The following is a 22251-nucleotide window of genomic DNA, read 5'->3' as shown; positions in this document are numbered from 1 at the left end:
AAACAACTTGTTTGAGACCACTGACCAAAAGGCCCCAGTAATGTGATTTTGCACAAGGTTCCCACCCTTTCAATTTTATTAAAGGTTGGGACAAGGGTTTTTTTTATATCAGTGGCATAGTAATACTTTTGTTTCTAATGTCATTTTAATGTAGTTGTGATTTTTTTTTTGACTGTGGAACTCATTCATATAATTATTTATGATCTCAGGTCAGATAGACCCTCTGAGGGAAAAGAGGGGATTCTTCTTTCCCAGGGAGCAATAAAAGAATTTATTCTTATTCAGGCAGGCAGGTCATGAAGGGAGGGAGCCTCTGAGCAGAGAGGCAACTCTCCTCAAAGCACCAAGGAGCAAATGTGTGCTATGATGAGCAGTGATAGAAGAGAGATCTGTTTACAAATCCATTTGCATCCTTTCCTGCATTGCCTGAGTGCTCTGGCTTTTCATTATGTCAGAAAGTTTTTTGGTGTTTTTTTTTTTTTTTGTTTTTTTTTTTTTTTTTTTTGGTGTTGGTTTTTTTTTTTTTTTTTTTTTGTGGTTTATGCTGTGAAAAAACAGCTTTACACTTCTGAGGCACTTGAATGCTCTATCTCTGTATGGCTAAGATTAGGCTTTTTGTTGATATGGATAATTTCTGTGTCTGCCTTTATTTGTGTGGATGATCTTTAGATTTCAGCCTTCTCAGAAATAAAATATGTACCATCTCTGACACACTAATGAAACTCTTTCTATAATCTGCAGTCATTGGGTAATGTTTCTTAAATGTTTACAGGCACATGTCAGTGTGGCAGGTGCCAATGTGCTAACTCAGAAGAAAATGGACTGGTATATGGCAAATTTTGTGAATGTGATGACAGAGAATGCATTGATGATGAAACAGGAGAGATTTGTACAGGTATGTATGTTAATATGTGCAAGAAATATGAAGACGATTAATACAGGCTGTTATTTAATTGCATGGTTCTACAAAATATCTTTACCGAATGTACGACTTAAAATAAAAGTAGTTCTATTTGCAAGACTTCACACCGCAAATTCTAAGTGCAAATTTCAGGTGCAAAAATGATCTAACCATAAGGTTAAAGAACGATAAATCCTGTGACATTCTCCTCTTTTGGGAAGAACTGCAAAGAGGATTGTACAAGATAATTCACTAAGGTAATTAATAGCTTAGTGTGTCTGTCTTCAGTAGACCATATGAGGAATGTGAATGCTTTGTGGTACATGTGAGAGAGAGCAGAATGGACAACATATGAAAAAAACCCACAGAAAATAGAATATAAAGAATTTTGTCAAGGAAGCAAAAATTTAAAATATCGGGAATAAATGTAGGATGATAACTCAGAAGCAGGAAGATAAGAAGAGAAAGGAATGAATAATGAATTTTATCTGTGGTAGGAAAGGCAGGAAAATAAGATGGAATGAACTCTGCTGATGGATAGAAAAGCAACCAAAATTCAAACTGTTCTTTCATGTCATTATAAGGCAGAAACCTGGCAGTTAAATATTGTGCAACACACACCATTTATGGTATTATAAATGCTGTTGCCTGTGTTGAGAAGGAGCCTTGTCCTTGAGCTGGAGGGTACTACAAACATTGTTCAAGCTACACATGTGCAAATTGTGTCCATATGCCCACAAGAGTGTTCCAGTCTTGTTTTTTTCAACTTCAGTTGAAATTATATCAGTCAACTAACTATCAATTTTTTATTTGAGGTTGCATACACTTTGGAGTCAAGTTGCAGCTCATTTTTGAAAGAGTATCATACCTTCTAGCTAAAATTAAATTCTGGTCCTGATATTTTTTTAAACTAAGGCTTTTTTACTCTAAGGGAGTGATTTTTTTTCTCCTGCCAAGAGCAAGAGGCAAATTTTATCATTTAATTGATATTTATCTGAGAAGTATCAAAGTGTGAGTGAAGAATAAAGTATTGATATTTTAATCTGTGAAAATTGCCTCTAGATCAAATTATTATACTCCTCTAGCATTTTCCCCTTTATTTTTTGCTACTGTTCGCGATCAACCTTTTCATAATAATTATTCTTGATTGTCTATGTTGTTTAATTATTTAATTAAATTAACTGGTTTTTTTACATTTAACCAAATGTAATGAAAATTCCATGTGTACTTGCAAAAAAGAGAAAAAAATAATATTCAATAATTTGCAGTCTTGATAATTAAGAATATAAATTGACCAGATTGTGACAGAGGTGGCCAGGCCTACTAAGCTCAAAGGAAGAAAGAACAACATCCTGATTTGATCCTACTATTAAAGACTTAACTTTTGGCTCTAAGATGAGTAAGAATTGCAGCTACTTAATTTAAAAGCTTTGTGCTTTGAAGCACATGGCACATGTGCCTTAGCAGATGAAAATATTCTGGATCTGGTTTCACCCAGACTTGGATGATGCAACCATCTGTTTTGGGATATGTATGTTTTGTTAAATGAACATGTGAAAGAATAATTTTGAAAAGATGTCTCCTTAATGAACTGGTTTAGCCATGTTCAAAAATCTTCTTGACAGAGGGGAAGAAGAAGGGAAGCCATATACTACATAGTTGGTGTGTAATAAATCAAGATGGCTTTAGTGCAGCTAGCTGAGAAGTCAAGAACACACAAGGTGTTCTTAGATATGCTGAGTATGTGTCCTACCTTGGTGTGTAAAGCTATGTTTAAATTTTAACTGTTACAATCTTCAAAAATTAACGGTAAAGTAAAAAACGCTTACAAATATAAAAATTATGTTGCCAATTAGTGTTTCTTGATTAGATTTAATCTATGATTAAAGGAAAATTGGTTCCAATATAGAGGGGAAAAGTATAGTTCTAATATCCTTTGTCTGATTTTATGTGTTAATACATGATCTATAAATTGTTTCTATTCTGAATCTAGCAGTAAAACTTTTTAAAAGAAAATATCAAAACAATTAAATTGTTAATGCCTTTTAAAAACTTGCCTCTTTCTCACTGTACAAAATTTGTTTTGGCTTAAGGCCATGGAAAGTGTTACTGTGGAAACTGTTACTGTGAGGCTGGTTGGCATGGAGATAAATGTGAATTCCAGTGTGACATCACCCCCTGGGAGATCAAGAAAAGATGCACATCTCCAGACGGCAAAATCTGCAGCAACAGAGGTGTGTCATTTGCATGGACCTTCTACATGTGTTTATATAGTTGGCTTTTTTTCACTCTATGTGTTCTCTGCAGGAGGACATAGATTGTGTTTGCTGGGTTTCTACTTGTTCTCACCTATTTCAGCTCTGGATATACACTTGCAACTGGGTAGATGCCTGTGTTTAGGTATAAACTTACACAAATCCACATTCACTTCTTGATTAAGCAAACTCAACTTATTCCTATTTTTATTTTTGTAGTAAGACTGAGAAGGATAATTTGTTATTTATTACATATTTGTTTTGCTACGAAACTTAGCTTGCAAAATAAAATATTACCAGATTTTTGACTTTGAATGTATTTTTGAATTTGACTTTGAATGGATTTTTGAATTTGACTTTGAATGGATTTTGTATTTGACTTCTGATTTGACTTTTGACTTTGACTTTTGATTTGACTTTTGAATGGATTGGTGCTGTAAGGTCACAGAATGTGACCTTATATGTCAATTCATTCTTAAAGAAGACTTAGGCCCCACAATGGCATGGGGAAAATGAAAACATGAAGCATTTAATTTCCACTACAACTGAAAAAAAACCATTGAAGTGTTCAGTAACAATGCTGTGGAATGTATAGAGATGGAAAGGTAGACTTCACGCAGTTTCTCTAACTACATAAGGTTTTATCTGCACACAGTTTTGGAATCTGAATTTTACCTTATACTTCTGTCTAATTTTGCCCTTTAAAAAAAAAAAAAAGAAAAGAACAAAACCCCACAAAATAAGGTTGCTTTTCACTAGCTGGTGTGAACAAGGAGCTAAAAAAAATAGAGTGTTTTTTTTGGCAATAGACCAGAATAATTACAGTAATACATAAGCAAGCGTCACATAGATATGTCTACTGACAAAACATTGTATTGTGAACATCTAATCATCAAGAGAGCATTTAGAAAACTCTCTTCTCATAATTAGGCTGAAATTGAAAGTTTGGCTCAAAAACAGATCATGTAGGCTCATTTAGTTGTGGGACTTCAGCATAAAATTTTTGTGTAGTTCTGGAGGTAATAGATATCAAAGTGTCTTCATATCAGATGCTTTCTTTGCACTGATAAAGTAATTTCTTGGCAAAGAATTTCTTGTCAAAGCAAGCTTTTAATCAAATTTGAAATTTTAATGTGTGATTATTTCTTTAAACTGGCATTGCAATAGGAGAAATTGTGTGAATAGCATAGCTGGTAGTCTGAGTAGCTGCAACCTCCAATACAAAGGTACATTTGTGTGATACTTCCATGCCTTTTGCCTTTCATGTATTTGTGATTTTATCTTCATAAGAATTTTGTAGACTTCTGATATTGTAAAGTTGCTTTCCAGCAAAGTATTTCTGCTCCGTTTGGTCCTACTTACCCAGTTTTCTGTGCCTATACATCTTGTGATATAAGTACAGTTCATCTTGTCAGTCTTGAGCCTTCTAAAAATCAAATATCAAGGCAAACCTTGCTGCTCACCTTCCTTCAGTGCTAAGATGGATAAATTTTTCTTATCTTTTCCCCTGGACTATCTAGTCAACCAGTTTAGACCACATGTGAAAATTTAGATTTTTAAACTTTGGTGAGATTATGTTCTACATTCTTACATCCAGGACAGGTGATCTAAATTAACTTTGAAGTTGTTTCTGGGAGGATTAATCACTCCCCAGAGGCATTTCCTGGTTCTCTTTGTTGGTTGGTTGGATGGTTTTTTTCTTCTTCAGTAATGTCGCTGAATTGTAAAAGTGTAAAAAATTAGGCACGAATTTCTTGAGGGGTGTCTCAGGGTTTTTAGCATAATACAGGGCAGTAGCTCTTCATGTTCATATCATGCATGCTGGCTTGTGTAGACCTGCTCCTTTTATTAAAGAATGTGCCCATATCTATGTGTACTGTTTAGTCATCCTGTCCTGGCATCCTCAAATATTATATTATATTGTTTAGAGTAACCTAAATAAGATGACAGAAGTGTTGGCAGAGTAGCAGAAGGTGAAGCCACTCTGCAAGAAATTAACTGCATGCATCAGTAAGGTCAGGCTGCTTCTACGAGCCTGTTAGCATCTCAAAAAAAGTAGTGAGTGTGCTGTCTGAAGCATATTTGGATTTCTGAATAAGGAAAATATCTTTTTTTGTTTGGTTGGGGGTTTTTGTTCAGATTTTCTTTAATAAGTAGGGTGCATATTCTCTGCATATTAATAAAATATGCTCATTTGTTTTCTGTTAGCCACATTTCTTCTTATTGTAAACAATGGGTGTGGCCCTGAATAATGACTTGGGAAAGTGGCGAAGTATCCTTTTATCTAGATCTGTGCTGCTGTTCTTCTTAGGTAAAGAATGACCTCCTAGGCATTTTCAGCTGTGTTAGTTTGGATTCTCTTGTAGTTTAAATGTTTATGCTTTAACAACCATTAATTATCTCCTGTGCCCAAGCCCAAGTCATTTAAACAGAATTGATTTTTATTGTCATTACTGACAGGGCAAATTACTGTTGATGTCAAAGATGTACAGGTGTTCTGTGAGCTACATTTTTGTTGACTCCTAGCAAGGCTCAACAGCAAAAATAAACATGAACAGGAAGCCAATTTGTTTGTTTAAAGTATTGCTACTAAATAATTAAGAAGGTTTCAAATCATAGAAGATGAGCACACGCTCAAGATGATCACTTGCAAAATTGCATTATCACTTTGAAATTGCATTTCTTTGACAGCTGAAAATTCATAAGTGTAAATTCCTGTAATCAAAGTACTCTAAATTACGCAGTTAATCTTCTCTGTTCTCTGTCTTTTTCTATTTTTGGCGCTTTTTTAATTGTCCTTTTTTTTTTTTTTTTTTTTTTTTAACATTTCTAGGCACATGTGTATGTGGGGAATGTACATGCCATGATGTGGACCCGACTGGTGACTGGGGAGATATTCATGGAGATACTTGTGAGTGTGATGAAAGAAACTGCAAAGCAGTGTATGATAGATATTCTGATGACTTCTGTTCAGGTAAGGTTTGTGTATAAAGGGGACTTAGGTGTAGTTTTATAGAAAACCTTCCAACTCGTCTGATTTTCCTCTTCCCTAGTGCTCCAATTCTCATTTTCCTATCTTAAAATATACCAAGCTTAGGTGTCAGGAGGGGGCTTTATAAATTAAAGACATAATTCTGTATTTTTTTTTTCCATGCTATGTAACAAAATCCTGTAAGTATAAGATTCTTTTAGGTGCCCATCTCCCTTCTAATTCCCTTGTGTTCAGTGTAACCTAACATGAATTGGATAATGGTTGAAAATTAAAAATATAGATACATCATTTCTTGGGAAAATTTGAATTTGAAAGTTCGTTAGATCAGCTTATGTTTGTTATTTCATTTTGTATGACAGAGAGATGATAGTCAAGAAGAAGAAATTCAAGGAAAAGTAAATAAATGAGTCAATGAAAAACAGTCCCCTGACAGTACAAATTGACATGAGAAAAAGTAGAGCATCAATACTTGAAAAATAAGAATATGTGGCCCAGCTGCACTTCTGTAGCTGTAGCCTCAACTGTACATCTTAGACACATACATCTCCCTTTTCTTCTACTTGGACTTGAGAGCATTATACTCAAAACAGTTGACATCCATCCATCCATCCATCCATCCATCCAGCCATGGCTTTGCAGCTTAGATGTTCCATGTATCAGCTAACAAAAGCTGAGATTCTGAGAGAGACCTTGCATGCAGTTTTGTATGGATGCTAATAAAGATGCCAATACTAGGCAGGAGAGAAGGACTTTGTTCAATACAGTATGCAATTAGTACACACAGGAATTCTGCTAAAGCAAATGAATGTGATTTCAAAGGGACTTTACAGATTGGAGGTTGTCAACTTCAATGCATCCTGTCGAAATCTGGTCTGGCCTAATTAATAACAGGAAGAATGCAGTCACATCAAGGTGGCTAATAATGATGTGGTATATTTTCCTCCTATTCCTAGAGTGAGATATGTTCCATAGAAAGAACATTGGAGTTGTCTGTAATAGAGAAAGAAAGCTGAAACCAGTATGATATATAAAATTTTCAGCTTTTTCTTTGCCTGTCTAAAAAGTGAAAAGTTTCTTAACAGTCGTGGGGTTTTTTTGTGGGGTTGGTTTTTTTTTTTTTTTGTTTTGGACTTTTGGTGTTTTGTTTTTAATAAATTTAGAGGAATCGCTAACTAATAAAATGGGAAAAGAAGCTTTTCCAAAAACCTTAAGTGTCTTAATTTACTAGTTACTGTTCAACCACTTGCAGATATTATATATTTATTTAATGGTTTATTTAATGAATAAACTGGAATGATGTAGAACTGTGTGCACTCATGAAGTCCTGAGAGCAGCAGGAAGATGGATTTGTTGTCAGTTTTTGAATGTATCATTGTCTTACTGTCAGGGTTTTTAGCACTCAGGGACTAATCAAAACATCAGCATCTCCTAAAGAATGCAAAGCTACAAATCAACAAGGTAAATGCATTCTGTAGGTAACAGTGAAGACAAGAGTTTCAAACTGAATTAAATTAAAGCATACCTGTGTCATCTACAACAAATGCTGTAAAACTGAAAAAGTCATGCTTGAATTCCCCCTTTCTGGGACATTATTGCCTTTGCAGCTGCTGCTGCCCAGGTTGGTAATGGTTGTAAGAAAGCAGAGGATAAGAATATACAGACAGTTACAAAGGAGCTTGGGGGAAGATATTGCCATTTGGCATTGGATTAAGGACTGGTATATTGTTCTTTATTACACAGACATAACTGTAAATGAGGAAAACTTAGATATAAAAGGAGGGACTCATATATGGCTTGCTTAATGTGACTAAAACTCAAGTTGAAGTATAGTTTTATTTTTCCATCTATTCATCAAAAATTTTAGTACTAATTATTTTTATCCATTCCCTTTCCATTACATTTTAGAAAAGTGTAATTTAGTCTTAGCTGGTCATCCAAGTATACATTCCTAAAATAGATTGTGCAAAAAAATCTATTTGCACATGAAGCAGTGTGAACAATGTCTTCTAGTCCTGCTGTTTAGTCTTGTTTCCGAAATAGAAAAGATGCATAAGTTTTAATTTTGGTTTATTGTGGTAGGCAGAATGTGCAATTAACAGAGGAATTGTAGTGGGACAGGTTTTTTAATTGCTTGTAAGAAATAAATTTACTTGCTGCACAAAGTGTACACACACTAGGTGTATCTGCAAAATATCCTCATTGTTTCTCACAATTATTTGTAAATTGATTTGGGATGAATCCAAGAGTGATTAGTTAGATCAGGGAAAATAATCCATCTCTCTTAAAGCCTTCATCAAACAGAGATGATACAAAATTTTCTTGTCTTGTTCTGTTTACCTAATAGGTAGAGACAGGAAACCACTTTGTCCTGAGTAGCATGGAGAAATTATAGGAAATCCTGTTTTCATGTAAAGAGTTCTACTGTGACTGAATGAAATTCCATGTTTATTTTATAAAATACAAATGACAGGAATTGACAACCCTGATGTGAGGATTTAACATCCACAAGGGCAGCTCCCTCCAGAAGCTTCATATGGCTTGAGGTGACTATTTCACAGTACATCATTTTGACAACTGGATGCCTTCTTTTAACACCTGAAGTGCCATTCAGAATATCCCTGAATTATTGTCTTTCAGAAGTCTTGTTGACATTAAAGTGATTATCTTCATTTAAAGAGATAATAGCTTTCATGACTTGACACAGAAAGGAAACATGCTTCCATTAAGAAAATTTGTATGTTCACACATTTCATTAGCTCCTTTGCTGTGGCTTTAGCAAAGAAACTATTGTATGAAAATACTTAATCCTCCCATAAGTATCTATCTGGGTCAGGGATCATAAATCCAATTCACAACCTGTCAGCAGGTACACATGAAAGCAAAGGAAAGAATCATGAGATCAAAGAATGGTTTGTGTTGTAAGGAACCTTAAAAATCACCTGGTTCCAACCACTGCCATGGGCAGGGACACCTTCCAGTAGACTGGGTTGCTCAAATCCCTATCCAGGCTTCCCTTAAATATTTCCAGGCCTGGACATCCACAGCTTCTCTAGGCAACTTGTTCCAGAGCCTCACCATCCCCACAGTAAAGAATTTCTACTTAGTAATCTAATCTAAATTCATCCTCTAAACAAGAGGAAGCCTGTATACTTTTCAAGGAAAACAACTAATATAAAGGAAAAGTTATTTTGTGAAATTAATAAGACTTGTATTCTGGGAAGTAATCTGATGACGCCTAGAATGATTGCTTCCTCCCATTTTCTCCTTGTGAACTAATAAATAAATATGTTTTATAAATTGGTACTAAAGTGCAAGTATGCTTAAATAGAGATATAAAATCTCTGTTACTGTGGTTTTCAAGAAGAGCATGGATAGAAAAGTGACATGGGAGCAATGCTTTGGTCCTGGGTCCAATGAATGATTACTGTGTGAAAATTGTGAGTGATCTAAACTGCCGCCTGAGCTCATGAAAATAGATATTTGATTTTGTGTCAAGGAATGGTGTTTTGCTGATTCTCAGGCTTTTCTTAGGTACATTTTACATTGCCAGAATCTCAATGCTTTTTGCAAAGAGCATAAAGAGGGAGAAGGACAAATATCTTTTGTTTTCTTGGTTTTTCTTGAGAAAAGCTCAAGAAAAATTGCATATGTTTGCATTTATATAGAGGAAATATACATGCAGGGAATGCTTCCAGACATACAGTAAGATACCAAAAACCACATCCAACTGCCCTATTGGAATGAGAATTGATTATGTCCAATATTTCATTGTTTTATTATTTGTATATCACTGTTTAGTAGAAGGCACTGCTTTGAGGCTTGGAATTGATGTGACAATGCTTGTCTCTAGTGGATCATGTTGATTGCAATAAGATAAAAAATAGTATTGAAATATTTCTTAGAGAATATGATGTAACCGCGGTAGAAGAAGGACATAAAAATAAATTAAATATTGCCTTATGACATTGCACTTTTCCAAACAGTGGTGAAATGTGTCTTTTTAATCTCTGTTCCACCCTCTTGCATTCGATCATGTGCGAATTGGCTAAACATTCCTTAAGGAAAAAAACAGAAAAGGGAATATGGCTCAAATGGAATGGCTTTTCAGAAATAAAAGTAGATATCGTGGATTGGTTGTATTTTTTTGCCAGTATCATTACTGAATAAAGCCCCAACTTTGATAAAGTTCATCCAATTAAGGGTTTTTTATACCTCATCAGAACGGAGGTTAATCTTTAATTGTATTCATTATAAAGGTCATGGACAGTGTAATTGTGGAAGATGTGACTGTAAAGAAGGATGGACTGGAAAAAAGTGTGAACATCCACATTCATGTCCAATGTCAGTTGAAGAAAGTGCTAAGAAATGCCAAGGAAATTCTAATTTACCTTGCTCTGGAAGAGGTAAGCACATTTCTGGAAGAATTTTCATGCCCTTTAAAGGTACTTCCATTAAAAGAATTCTTATAGTTGTCCAGCATTACAAGTACTGAAAAATGTGTTCCTTCTTGGCTTACTGTGCATGAATCACACCTGTACAACTTGTGAGTTAGGAGGAGGGAAGAGAAGAATACAAAGGTCACCTATTTTTCCTGCTTTGTGTTTTATTTTACGTGTCTTTTATTTTGGAGGTTTTCAAGGGGGCTTTGAAAATTGCTGTAGTTAAGTCTTTACTAAAGATACATTAAAAATATGGATTTATTCTGTGCTTTTTTTCACAAAAGCAGCATGAGATTTTCAGCCTGTGTAAAATGTTGTGGCACCATTGTGATAAGGGTTGTTTGGATTTACTCTGACTAAGAAACTGCCCATTAAGTGCTGGACTGACTTCTATAAAATGCAACTGTGCTTCAGCACAGTTTTCTAGTTGGCCATTGGCTTTTCATTTGAAAGCATTTCTTTGTGACACTGTAGCCTTTTCAAGAGCTTTGACTAAAAATATATACTAAGTCATATACACACTTAAAGGATATATTGCAAGCAATTTTTTTCTCAGAAGGAAAAGGACCTGTTAATTTTCCTCTGTCACCGTGTGAAATGTGGTTTTCTGCAGAGAGAAGAGAGAAAAGTTAATACGAGAGAGATTATTGCTAGAATTGGTAATTGAAGTTGTTATGAATTCTGCCTGTTTAAGCGTTTTCTGGGAAAGGCCTGAAGCTTCTCTTGACTTCCTGCATTTGACCCTTGATGTCAGTTTGTTTGTGATTTATTCTTTCACTAATACGATCTAACATAGTCAAAAATTACAGGCTGTCCACCCAAGTTATCTCTGTGATAATTGTACTGTTTTCCCCCTGTAATTGTGTAGCAGCTCATTTACTTCCTAAATGTAGCATTAGGAGTATCTTAAAAGAATGATGTATTAACAGACAGTTGCTTGTTCTTTTTTTAATTAAGCTGCAGTTTTCCAGTTAATTGTCTCTCTCTTTTCCTGCTAAAATTTTGCAACAGAATTCTTTGCTACAAGTTAATTGGAGAATGGGCATCTGTAGAGAATTAACTGCATTTTATTTTTCATGTTTGCAAGAAAGGAGCATTGACTTTTGATTTAATTTTTTATTTTTTAATACTGGATCTTTTTTTTTTCCTGTCCGTAAGGATGCTGAATGTCTCTTTCATCTACTTCAGTAAAAGTTGTGTATCTTGAGAGCTTGGAATCAGTTCTATGATTTAATTGCATTGTCCTCTATGAGGACAGAGGAAGAATAAAAATCATAAAAACAAGTTTAATTTGAAAAAATATATAGTATTGAATTTTTAAAACTAAGTATAATAAGAAGAATAAATGTAAATATTTTAACATTAATGACAATAATTCTACCCTTTTGGCCTTCTGCATAAACACTTGATGTGTTCTCATTAGTATTCTCCTGTTGAAATCCTGGCAGTGAAATAGGTAATTTTCAGGTGAAATAGTTTGACTGAGTTGGTCAAAAACTTCAAAAGCAGTATCTATGGGAACAAAAGGCTTAATTGATAGTGACTTTCATTGAACTTTGGCTTCCAAACTAGAAGAGATCACTAAGGTATTCCAGGAGTGGAAAAGACGCATATGTGGATTTAGGACATAGTGTGATAGACAGCTGGTGTAATGAAGGAACAAGAGATTCTGCATTCCAGGCTTGAAAAAAAATTCCCCATGAAAACTTCCATTTAAAAATGGAAAGCAGTATCTTGTTGTAGTTTTATGAACAATTTTGTTTAAGACATTGGGAAGATACTTCAGTCTACTCATTTGTGTTTTACTGGTTTTTTTTTTACCCTGGACTCCTTGGATTTTCCCTTCTTCCATGATACTTTGGATAAAAAATAAAAAAGTGTAAGCAAGTTTCTGAGCTGCTAAACTAGGGGTTAGTTCCTATGAAAAATTGTCATTGGACTTGCATAATTAAATTTGGTGCCATTTGGAAATCCCACTGCTTGTCATGGGAAGAAGTGTGACACAAGCAAATAAATCAAAATAAGGTTTTCCAGTCATACACATTCTATTTCAAGTTTTCAGGAGTGGGAAAGGCCATAGGCTTGTAAAAACATCCCCAATTTTTCTGATGTCCTAGCGAAGATTGTGTGATGAGGAAAGTATGAAAAGGAAAAGGAGATTTTTGTCTTTTCCATTGATGGTACATCATTCCAATGATGGTACAAGGACAGTTATCCTTGCCCAGGTCAGTAATCCACTGTACTGCCAAAGAAGTTGAGTACTTAATGTCCTTATTTAGTGGGATCTTTTGGTAAGGCAGTTCATGTATGGAATAGGATACACAGCAGAATTCTCAGAGATGCAGGTGCATGACTTTATGATTTTGCCATGTATTGTTTCCTTTATCTGTACCTTTTGTTTTTAGATTTAGATACTTTTGTTGTTTATAGCAATGGGAACCAGATTTTGAGAATCCCATATTCCCTTAACTATCAGTCATGAAGTCTCAGCAAGAGAAAAAAAGGTATAGAAAAATAAGAATGGGGAAAGAAAGAGGGGTTTTGTAACCTTTAATGTATCAGGGGTATATAAAAGTTGTCTTAAAAATTATAGAGAATTGAAAAGATATTAGGAGGAACACAATTAGATAATCATGCTCTATAAAATGCTATAAATTATGATTTCTGAGTCTATATTTTGCTCTTCTGAGGGTAGATAAAACAGTGAATTTTGTTTTCAGACTGTAATTCCCTTCCTGATTTTCCCCACTCACAAGAATAGCAAACTGTTTCATGGGTACTGCTCAGCATATGCGGATATCAGAGAGGCTGCCAAAATAGTATTACACCATGGTCTTAGCTGCTCCAGTAGGTGAAGGAGAGAGAAGGCTTCTGTTGACATGCTGAGTAGCATGCTGAAACTGTGGTATAAAGGCAGAGCAATTATAAATTCTTTTGGTTACATCAATCAGGTTTTCTATACCATCAGTAGTTCCTGCTATATAGAAGGTGAAAGAAAATCACAAGAAAATTTTGGGAATAAAAACACATTTTAAAAAAATTACTTTTCCTACAAAAGTCTTTTGAGGATGAGGAGTGATTCTAAGTATTGTCATTCATATAAAGTGAAGAATTCCTTCTATACTCTTATTCCCAAGAGTGTTGCTTTTTTTTTTTAACTTGCTCCATGACTTTTAGAGTAGATGTAAAACTTTCACTTTTTTCACAGTGAAAATCCGTTACTTTTAAGAACACACTGTACATCAAGACCACTGTCAGACATAAAGGAAAAGACATACCAAAAAATCATTATGGTTTGAAATAAAGAGGTACTATATTGTTGTCAGGATTAAGGGAAAAGACAATCCACTTTTCTCTTTAAAATGCACATCACTCACTTGAGTTTTCCCTTCAGGTACAAAGCAGATTTAAAAATAGTTTAAATAAAAAAGCCTTTAGGAATATAATTGAAAATAAAAAGAGTGGGCTTTGAGAATAATAGATGAGAAGGTTTTTTAAAAAATAATCTTGTTTTCCTCACTTTCCCTTGGTGAATGCAGCCATTCCATGGCAGATTTACGAAGACAGATAAATGAAAAATCCTCTTATTGCTATTATCTTTCAGCATTTAAATATATTTTCTAAAATTGTTTTTATTTATTTGCCACATGGGGAAAATGAAACTATTTCTTTATTGGTGAAATTCCTCCTTACACTCATGCTCTAGCATGGGCTAGCTGAACAATGAAGGTATTTTTTGATTCTTTACTTAAAAAGATTTCTGTTTTTGAAAAGGCTCCTAGGCCCATTTTCAAAATACTAAATCATTAGTTCAAAAATTGTGTGGTATTTTGAAAGTTTACTGACAGCAGTAACTTTGCTGTTTTTTCTCTATTTAAAATTATTAGATTTTGATTGACTTAATGGAAGAGCAACAGTGTTCAATGCATTCTTAAAGATTCCTTGTGGTGAACTAAGTGTGTTCTAATCCCTTGTGTTCTGTAATGCTGTTTCCTGTCTGGCCAGATACCATCTCCTGAAGTCTGAAAGCAAAGGTCAGTGATGACTCTGAAGAGCAGAGCCATTGGCCAGTGCTTGCTGCAAAGTGCTTGCTGCTGTATTGTATGATACACAGTTTATGCTGCTCTGAAACATCTCATTGCATACAAATTGTTGTATCAACTGCTGTGGATTCCAGTTGATACAAGGTGGAGAACATAGAAGGAAAGAGAAACACACATGAGATAATACTATCTTTGTAGTGATGAGAGTGGATGGAACCTAGATAAAAATAATGTGCTAAATAGCTGCCTGAACCAGGTGTAACTACACAACTGTCTTCTGACCTTTGTGAAGTCTTACATGACTCATGGAAAATACAACACAAAATATTCAGCTTGTAAATAATTTTGGGTTGGATCATTAACTACCATAGCTTCATATAAACCTTTGAATAACATCATTCAATATTCAAGATTTTCAAATCTATGCAAACTGTAACGTGGTAATCCTGATCTTTTCATCTCTACAATAGGTAGAGACCCCTACAGTGGGGTATGATGCCTTAAAAGGGTAGAAAGGCTGATGGTAGCATATGTTGCATCATGAGAACTAGTTCTGTTCTATTACCACTGGAACCTCATTGAGTATAGTTCTATAACCTTACAGTTCTGGTTCTTTTGTTCTAAGTGCAGTTATTAGTTAAGGACTTTGGGGTCTCCCTCTCGTATGACATTGCCAAAACTGATAAACAAAAGAAATTTCCTGTTTCTATTAGACACTTATAGAAAAGCATTGCTTCTGAAGCCTATGGCTTGTTGACTTAGTAAGAAGAGATGATAGTAGAAGCTGCTATTTGAATAATTCACTGTACTTTCTACATGACAGGATGGGGTCAGAGCAGAAAAGTGTAAACAATCCTAAGGTAAAATCTAGGTTACTACCCCTGCTACTAGCTCTTTACTGCAGCCCCTTATTATGCAAATTGTGCTGCTTAATTGAAGTGTAAATTACTCTAATGTACATCATCTCTGAATTTGGCATGCTGTTTTCATTCATTTTGCATGACCCCTGCATTCTGAAGGAGGTCTTAATTAAAGCACTATAGTCGACAGCCTGGCAGCAAGTAGCATTATTAGCTGGTGTAACAAGAACAGAACACAAATTCAAGTCATGTGTCACATCTCTAGCTTTCATCTCATCAACTTTGAGATCGAGCCCTTCTACATCTGTGTGCTTCAAGCAGAGAGGCACTCTTGCTGTGCTATTACTTTAATGCTGAATGAGCTGGCATAACAGCATTTGTTATACAATTTGGAATACTCTTATACACTGGACTGGCACTCTGCACTCCACTTGTTGTCTGTTGAAGTCTAAGAAAAAAATAGAAATAAAGAGTTGCATCCCTCCTTTTAGATTTGTGTATCCATAGTTTAGATCACTGATTTTAAACAGCTTCTCTGATTCAGGCTCTGTTTGATTCTCTCTTAATTGAAGCAGGATAGCAGGATCCTCTGGAAGCTGTCTTTGTTAGGAAAGCTTCCAAATTTTCAATGTTAATTTTTTCTGTGTTTTTTTTTTTTTTTTTTTTTTAATCAGAAAGAGAATCAGGAGCTCATGACTTCAGTTATTCTCTATAGAGAAAGATATTTATTTGTGACCCACAGCATTCCTTGCTGTTCCTTTTACCTTATACTGTTGTATTTTTGGGAGACATCAAGTAGGGATGAAAGAACTAAGGGAAGAACATTTAATTTCTTCAGTGAACCCTTACTTGCAGTGCTTATTCCTCAGCAGTAAAAAAAAAATTCATAAAGGATTTTTTTTCTGCATAAGTGCTTTCTTAATCTGTTCTGGTAGAAGCAGGGTGTGTTGGAAGATATCTGTTTCTGAGATGTAGGTGATATTCTAAGAAATGTGGTAATTTTGTAATAGAATTTTTTACTGTTCTGAATTTTCTCACTTGTTTTCATGGGGAGAATTTTGAGAAGCAGTAAAGAATTGAGGAAAAATAATTTATCTGGTTTAGGATAATACTTAGGAATAAAGGCTTGGGATAAAAGCCCAGTATAAGAAAGGAATCTTTAAACCATGGCATCAGTGGCTGGTAGAGTAACAACCATGGGTGTCACCTCACCAATAATTTAACATGCTCTTTTTCAATATGGCATATTTTCATTAAAAAATATTTCATTTTATTCTCACCAGTAAATAAGCCTGTAAAGGACAAAACAAATTCTGATGTTTAAATGAATATGCAAAAGGCAGATCAATTATTTACATAAGATATATTTGATTATTCATCTGTGATATATTAATATGTAATTATTATAGTAGGTGTCTGCTACAGACCATCTGATCAAGAAAGGATATAAAAGAAGGTTTGCAGTCTTGAGCAACCTTGAGCTGAAGGAAGCCTCAAGGTTGGAGGCCTTGCTAATCATGGCCAGTTTACATGGGTTTTTTTCTAACAATCATCCATATGCCTTTTGGAGTGTGCTTGAAAGCACTGGTTTAGGTAAGGTTAATCTGAAGGGTAAGAATGGTTAGGGTACAAATGGCAAAAATCTATAAAACAGCAGACTTACTGCTCAGGTGTTTTTTCTAATGGCTGTAAGCACTGATCACGTGAAAGATACCTCTTATTTTCTCAGTCAGTGCCTCTGAAATGCTACCACCTCTGGACACTTTGCAAACTTCTTTTTGTGTGTGATGTCTTCCTCATTGTTGTTTTCTTGATCATAGTTCTTTCTCCAGCGAGGACCTCTTTCATCTGTAAAAGACATCTGTGAAAGTCCTTGAAGGCCAGGACTGCCTTCTTGCTGACAGCTAGTTATCTTCTGTACATACAGTGTCTTCCACATCCCAGTCTTGATTAATTCTCTTTACCTTTATCTCCCCATTTCAATTAGTGTGACTCTCGTTTTCTGCTCTAAAAGCCAGTATTCAGTGATGGTTAGTGCATCTTTGACATAGTTGGCCTTTTTTTCAGGCACCCCTGTTTTTTTCAGATTTTTTAAACTTGATTTCTTTAGCAGAGCGGGGAACATAATACAGAATGCAAACCAAGGGGGAAAAAGTAATTTTCACCTATTTATTTATCATATTTACCTATTGTTTATATAATATAAAAGTATCAATATTGAAATTGTTATCCAGAAAACCAGTATGCAAGAAATAATAGTTTTGCCTAATACTGTGTGTGAATTTGGGTTAAATTTTCAATGCTTGTTCTATTTGTATTCCAGTGAGATTTATAACTGTAGATGATGACTATATTTTAGAATAATTCACCTATGTATTAATATTTGTAATAGATCACTGTCTTTAATTAGCAATCCAAATTATGCTGTTTACAACTGAAAGAACATGGTTAGGATTCAAAATGTTCAGACATAAGTGGATTCCTGCAAGTGCTACACTTTGCTACCGGCTGGCAATTTTAGAATGTTTTCCAGTAATGGATTGCTGTAATTATCATGATTGCTATTACCTAATCAAAGACTGGACTGACACTCATTTATGCTAGACTTCCTCTAAATCTACTTTCTGGTCTGTCTCTTTCATTTGATTAGATAGTGAGCTGCAGATACACCCACAACACATCAAGGCCTCTGATGAATTGTATGTGCTTGTAAGAGCCTAGAAAACAAATATATTGTTGTCAGTGCTGGACAGAGAAACTGCATGCTTTTAAGCACTAAATCCTGACAGTCAGAGATTTGAAGTTTCTTTCATTTCTGCTGAAGGATGCCTAAGATACATGAAATATATTTGTTTTTTATATAATAAACTGATTTTAAGGAGGTAGAATGCAAGCTATGCATTCCAGTCAGTGAAGATATAACCAATTAAAATTCATAATCATTTTTAAAGTAGCTTAGATTTTTGCTGCTTCAAATTGTCATCCTGTTTTGGTTCACTTCAGAGAATGATGTCTGACCAGAATCAGGATTTGTGAACGTCTTGAGTACTTGCAGAGATATGGGAATAATTCACACTGATGAAAAATTATTCATTGCAATGTGCAAGGGTAGTTGTAAGAAGAAATGCTTTTGCAATGCATACAACAGGAGACATAGATGCAAGTTCATTTTGCATTTGTGCAAGTGACACAGCTATTTAAAATGGAAGTACCTTTAAGTACCTTCTCTCTTGACTTTGGTATATAAAGTATTCTTAGTTTAATCACAGTAACAGGAGACATTCCAAAAGAATCTTTGTTGGAAAAAGAAGCAATCGAGATGTGTGCACGTGTTTATGTGAGAGCTGGTTAGATTTCACATCTTGTTTACTAGAACAAATATCTCCTGCAAAGTCATGAAGTTGTACGATGCAGCAAAAACTGAGATTAAGGTCTGTATTTTCCAAAATATTTATTCATCACCATAAGAAATGTATGTGTATTGAAATATTAGTGTATGAGTCAATTTGCATTTGGAAATGCAGAATTGACTTGTGTGTGTGCACAATGGAGTCAAGTCATCATGTTAAATAGATGCTACCTATTGTAAACACAGAAGAATGTTCTGGGTGAGGTTCATCTTAAATTTATCTAGACATAAACATATGATACTTCAGCCTTTGGTTTTGGTGGAATGATAGTATTTCTAAATCAGAAATTATTTGCCCATGTCTTCCATATTTCTGTGTTACTGTATGATGAATTGTCATAATTCATACCTTATCCACCTGTCCTTAAAAGAATTACTGGCAAGCTAACCTTTAGATGTCTGCATTTGGGTTCTATGAATCATAGCAATTTACCAAATTATTTACCCCAAATGTAATGTCTTAGTACAGTATAAATAAAGGTAATAGAAGCTTGCTGGAGCAAGGAACCTCTGCAGTTGATACGCAGATAAGAGTCCTTTTCCTGAATACTTGTCATTTGTAGAGTGTTTTGAGCTGCCTTGGCAGTGATATCTTTACTAGTAAGTTAAATGATTCTTTGGATCAACCCAAGGCACTGAAACATGCTTGTCTAAAGCTGGATTGATAGAACAGCCACTGGGCCACTTTTGCCCTGTGCCAGTTACTATTCTCTCCAAACAATTCCTGATAGTAGTTCAAGAGTTAATGTGGGCTGGTTTTGGGTCCCAGTAGGCAGTCTGGATGAGGCTGCCTTCATGGAAGACACCTTCATAGTACAGATGCCATTTCTTCCATGCCAGTTGGCCTCAGTGCCAGGGAACTGTCCCAATCCAATGTAATTCACGACTACAGGGACATCTATCAAATACTGTACTGTGGTTATTCTCATAAAGATTGAATTTCTTTCTGCACTGAGGTTGGTGTGGTATCTAGGAAGCCTTCAGGAAAAGATGAAAGAAGTTCCCAGCACACAATGTGAAGGATCCACTGCTTACTCAGAACCTGTTACTTGCGCTGTGCCTTCTTCAAAGAAACTTGTGTAAAATAAATGGATCTTGTGTAAAATAAATGGGTCCGTTCTGACCCCAAATTGATTTTGTTTAATGTGATAGATGATTAATAGGTTCCTAGGCTGATTGAGTAATTTGATTTCTGCCTCACTTTGTGCTTATGAAAATTTTTACTTAAAATACCTGAAAGATCCTGAAAATGCAAATAAAACCAATTTTTAAGCTGAAAACTGTTAAGAATTGCAAATATTCAGATTGTTGGTGAATACCATGTTGTGTTTTTCTAGGATCTGTTTTTTGGAAAGGAAGTCTGGACTTGATAGAATAATTTTGGAGGTCCAACTTTTTGTGGGAAAAATGACACCCCACCCTTTTTCTTAATTAGATTTAAACCTGGCCAGGTTCTAACCTAATCAATGCTTACTTGCTTATCTGTTTCATAATTTCTTGTTTGAGTTCCTTATTTTTCTGCAAGTGTTTTGCTATGTTGTATTTATGTTACAAAATGAGTTATTTCACTCCCATGGTAACTGCACATCAGTAGGGTATTTGAAGCACATAGGGAGAAAGATTAAAAATTTCTTTAAATTCTATTTGGAAGAAAGGCAATAAAAAGCTAAGCCGACTTTATTTTTCTGGTAGTCAAAAATAGACTTGTATGTTTATATCAATAGTTATGTTCTGCTTTATTAAATTCTGAGGTGCTGTTTGCCAACTTTGCATGAAGCACTGACTGGTGCATTAGAGATACAGGTACAGAGTCAGAACACTATAAAGGTAATTTATTAAGTAATTTAATCTCATTTTCAAAGTACGTAGGATTTCCTATCAAGAACAAAAATCCATCTTTCTTTCAACAAACCTTTAGGAATTAATAGATATAGCAAATGCTGAATCCAAATCAACTGACCTTGATATTTAAGTTAAACTTCTGTATTACTTTCAGAGGTTGCTTGTTTTGTGCAAGCATACATAGTGATCAATATATGATTTATAAGGAAAAAACCCCAGTATCTTGCAAAAGCATTTTATTTCCTGATAAAACTAAAAAGTAAATGTTGTAAGTTGCTGTTAAGTAAGAATGTCTGTAAAAATATGTTCTTTGGAGTTTTGGAAGTTCATCAAACACCTATTTATGAAATTCAGCAACATTTTCTTGTGGATGGTGCTTTAAAGTATTTTGTTCTCTGTGATTTTGTAAGCATTTGTGTCCTTGCTTTGTATAGAAAGACTGAAATGAAAGCATAAGCCCCTTGAGAGAGATACAGATGGAATTGTTTCCCTACTTTTACATGCTTTTAGAGATATTTGTATATAATGAGACCTGAGTACAGACTGGACTAAATATTTTAAATTGAAGCAAGGAATATGGAGGGGAGTTGGAGGAAATACTGACTTTTGATCTCTCATTGGGAGTTTTCTGCAGTCATCAGTGATTAGTGGGAAGTGTAGTTAAAAATAAAAGTGTAATTACTTTTTAAAATATTTGTTAGATATAAGTCTAAACATTTATATGAAATATTGGGGAATAACTCTAAGGTAAATTGCTTTTTGCAATTTATGTTTGGAGAAAACTTGTGCAAAATTCAGAGACAATTCAAAGTCAGGCTGAAAGCTGATCTCCATACTGAGAAATTGCTAACAAAAGTCTTCCCAGTGAAAATCTTTGTCCCAGAATTTCTGTTTCTCTTTCTGAGCCAGGGTTTCACAAAGAAGAACTAGAAATTGCTGTAATACATTATGTCATTTTGTTTCCTGAATGCCACTAATGCACTTCTTTTACAGGAACTGCTGAAGTTTTTCTAGTAGGCCTGTGGGTTCAAATGTTCTGCCCTTTCCTTGCCACCTTCATTTGTCCAGTGCTCAGAATACTTTCAGGAGACAGTTTTGTCAGTTCTGTTAGGAAAATTATTTTATGGCATACTTGAAGTCAGATATTTGTCTTTGTCTTTGTCTTTTTAGTTTGTCATCTTAATCACACTTCATAAAGCCAATAAAGGGAGACATGACCCAAAAAATAAGGGCTTCTGATTAAATCATACTTTCAGTAAAATTTGTTACCTCAGCTCTCCAGTTCTAAAATTTAAAGCATAGTGTTGGGTAAAACTAAGCAAAACAACTGTCTTACATTACACAGCTTTTCAGAACAACAGATAAATACCAGATTCAAGAAGCTGCTGTTTGATAAACATAATAAGCCTAGCTGAATCTGGTCCCTCTGAGACATAGAAGCAGAGAGGGGCAGGAAAATCAGATAATAACCATTACTAGTATTATTTGAACCTTTGGATTTTTTTGGTTG

General features: G+C 34.8%; 1 protein-coding gene across 2 annotated transcripts in view; it reads left to right on the top strand.

The window, feature by feature from the left end:
- The window catches only part of ITGBL1 (integrin subunit beta like 1), a 129297-nt gene that overhangs the window by 57022 nt on the left and 50024 nt on the right, over positions 1 to 22251 (top strand). For both annotated transcript variants that reach the window (XM_053935761.1, XM_053935760.1), the window contains exons 4-7: positions 773 to 895; positions 2995 to 3135; positions 5990 to 6130; positions 10405 to 10551. In XM_053935761.1, the coding sequence (XP_053791736.1) occupies positions 773 to 895; positions 2995 to 3135; positions 5990 to 6130; positions 10405 to 10551 (552 nt within the window). The remainder of the gene's footprint in view (positions 1 to 772; positions 896 to 2994; positions 3136 to 5989; positions 6131 to 10404; positions 10552 to 22251) is intronic.

The sequence above is a fragment of the Vidua chalybeata genome, chromosome 2 (assembly GCF_026979565.1).
Source record: "Vidua chalybeata isolate OUT-0048 chromosome 2, bVidCha1 merged haplotype, whole genome shotgun sequence".
Lineage (NCBI taxonomy): Eukaryota > Metazoa > Chordata > Aves > Passeriformes > Viduidae > Vidua > Vidua chalybeata.
The sequence above is the reverse complement of the archived record's forward strand: the minus strand, read 5'-3'. Positions and strand labels throughout refer to the sequence as shown.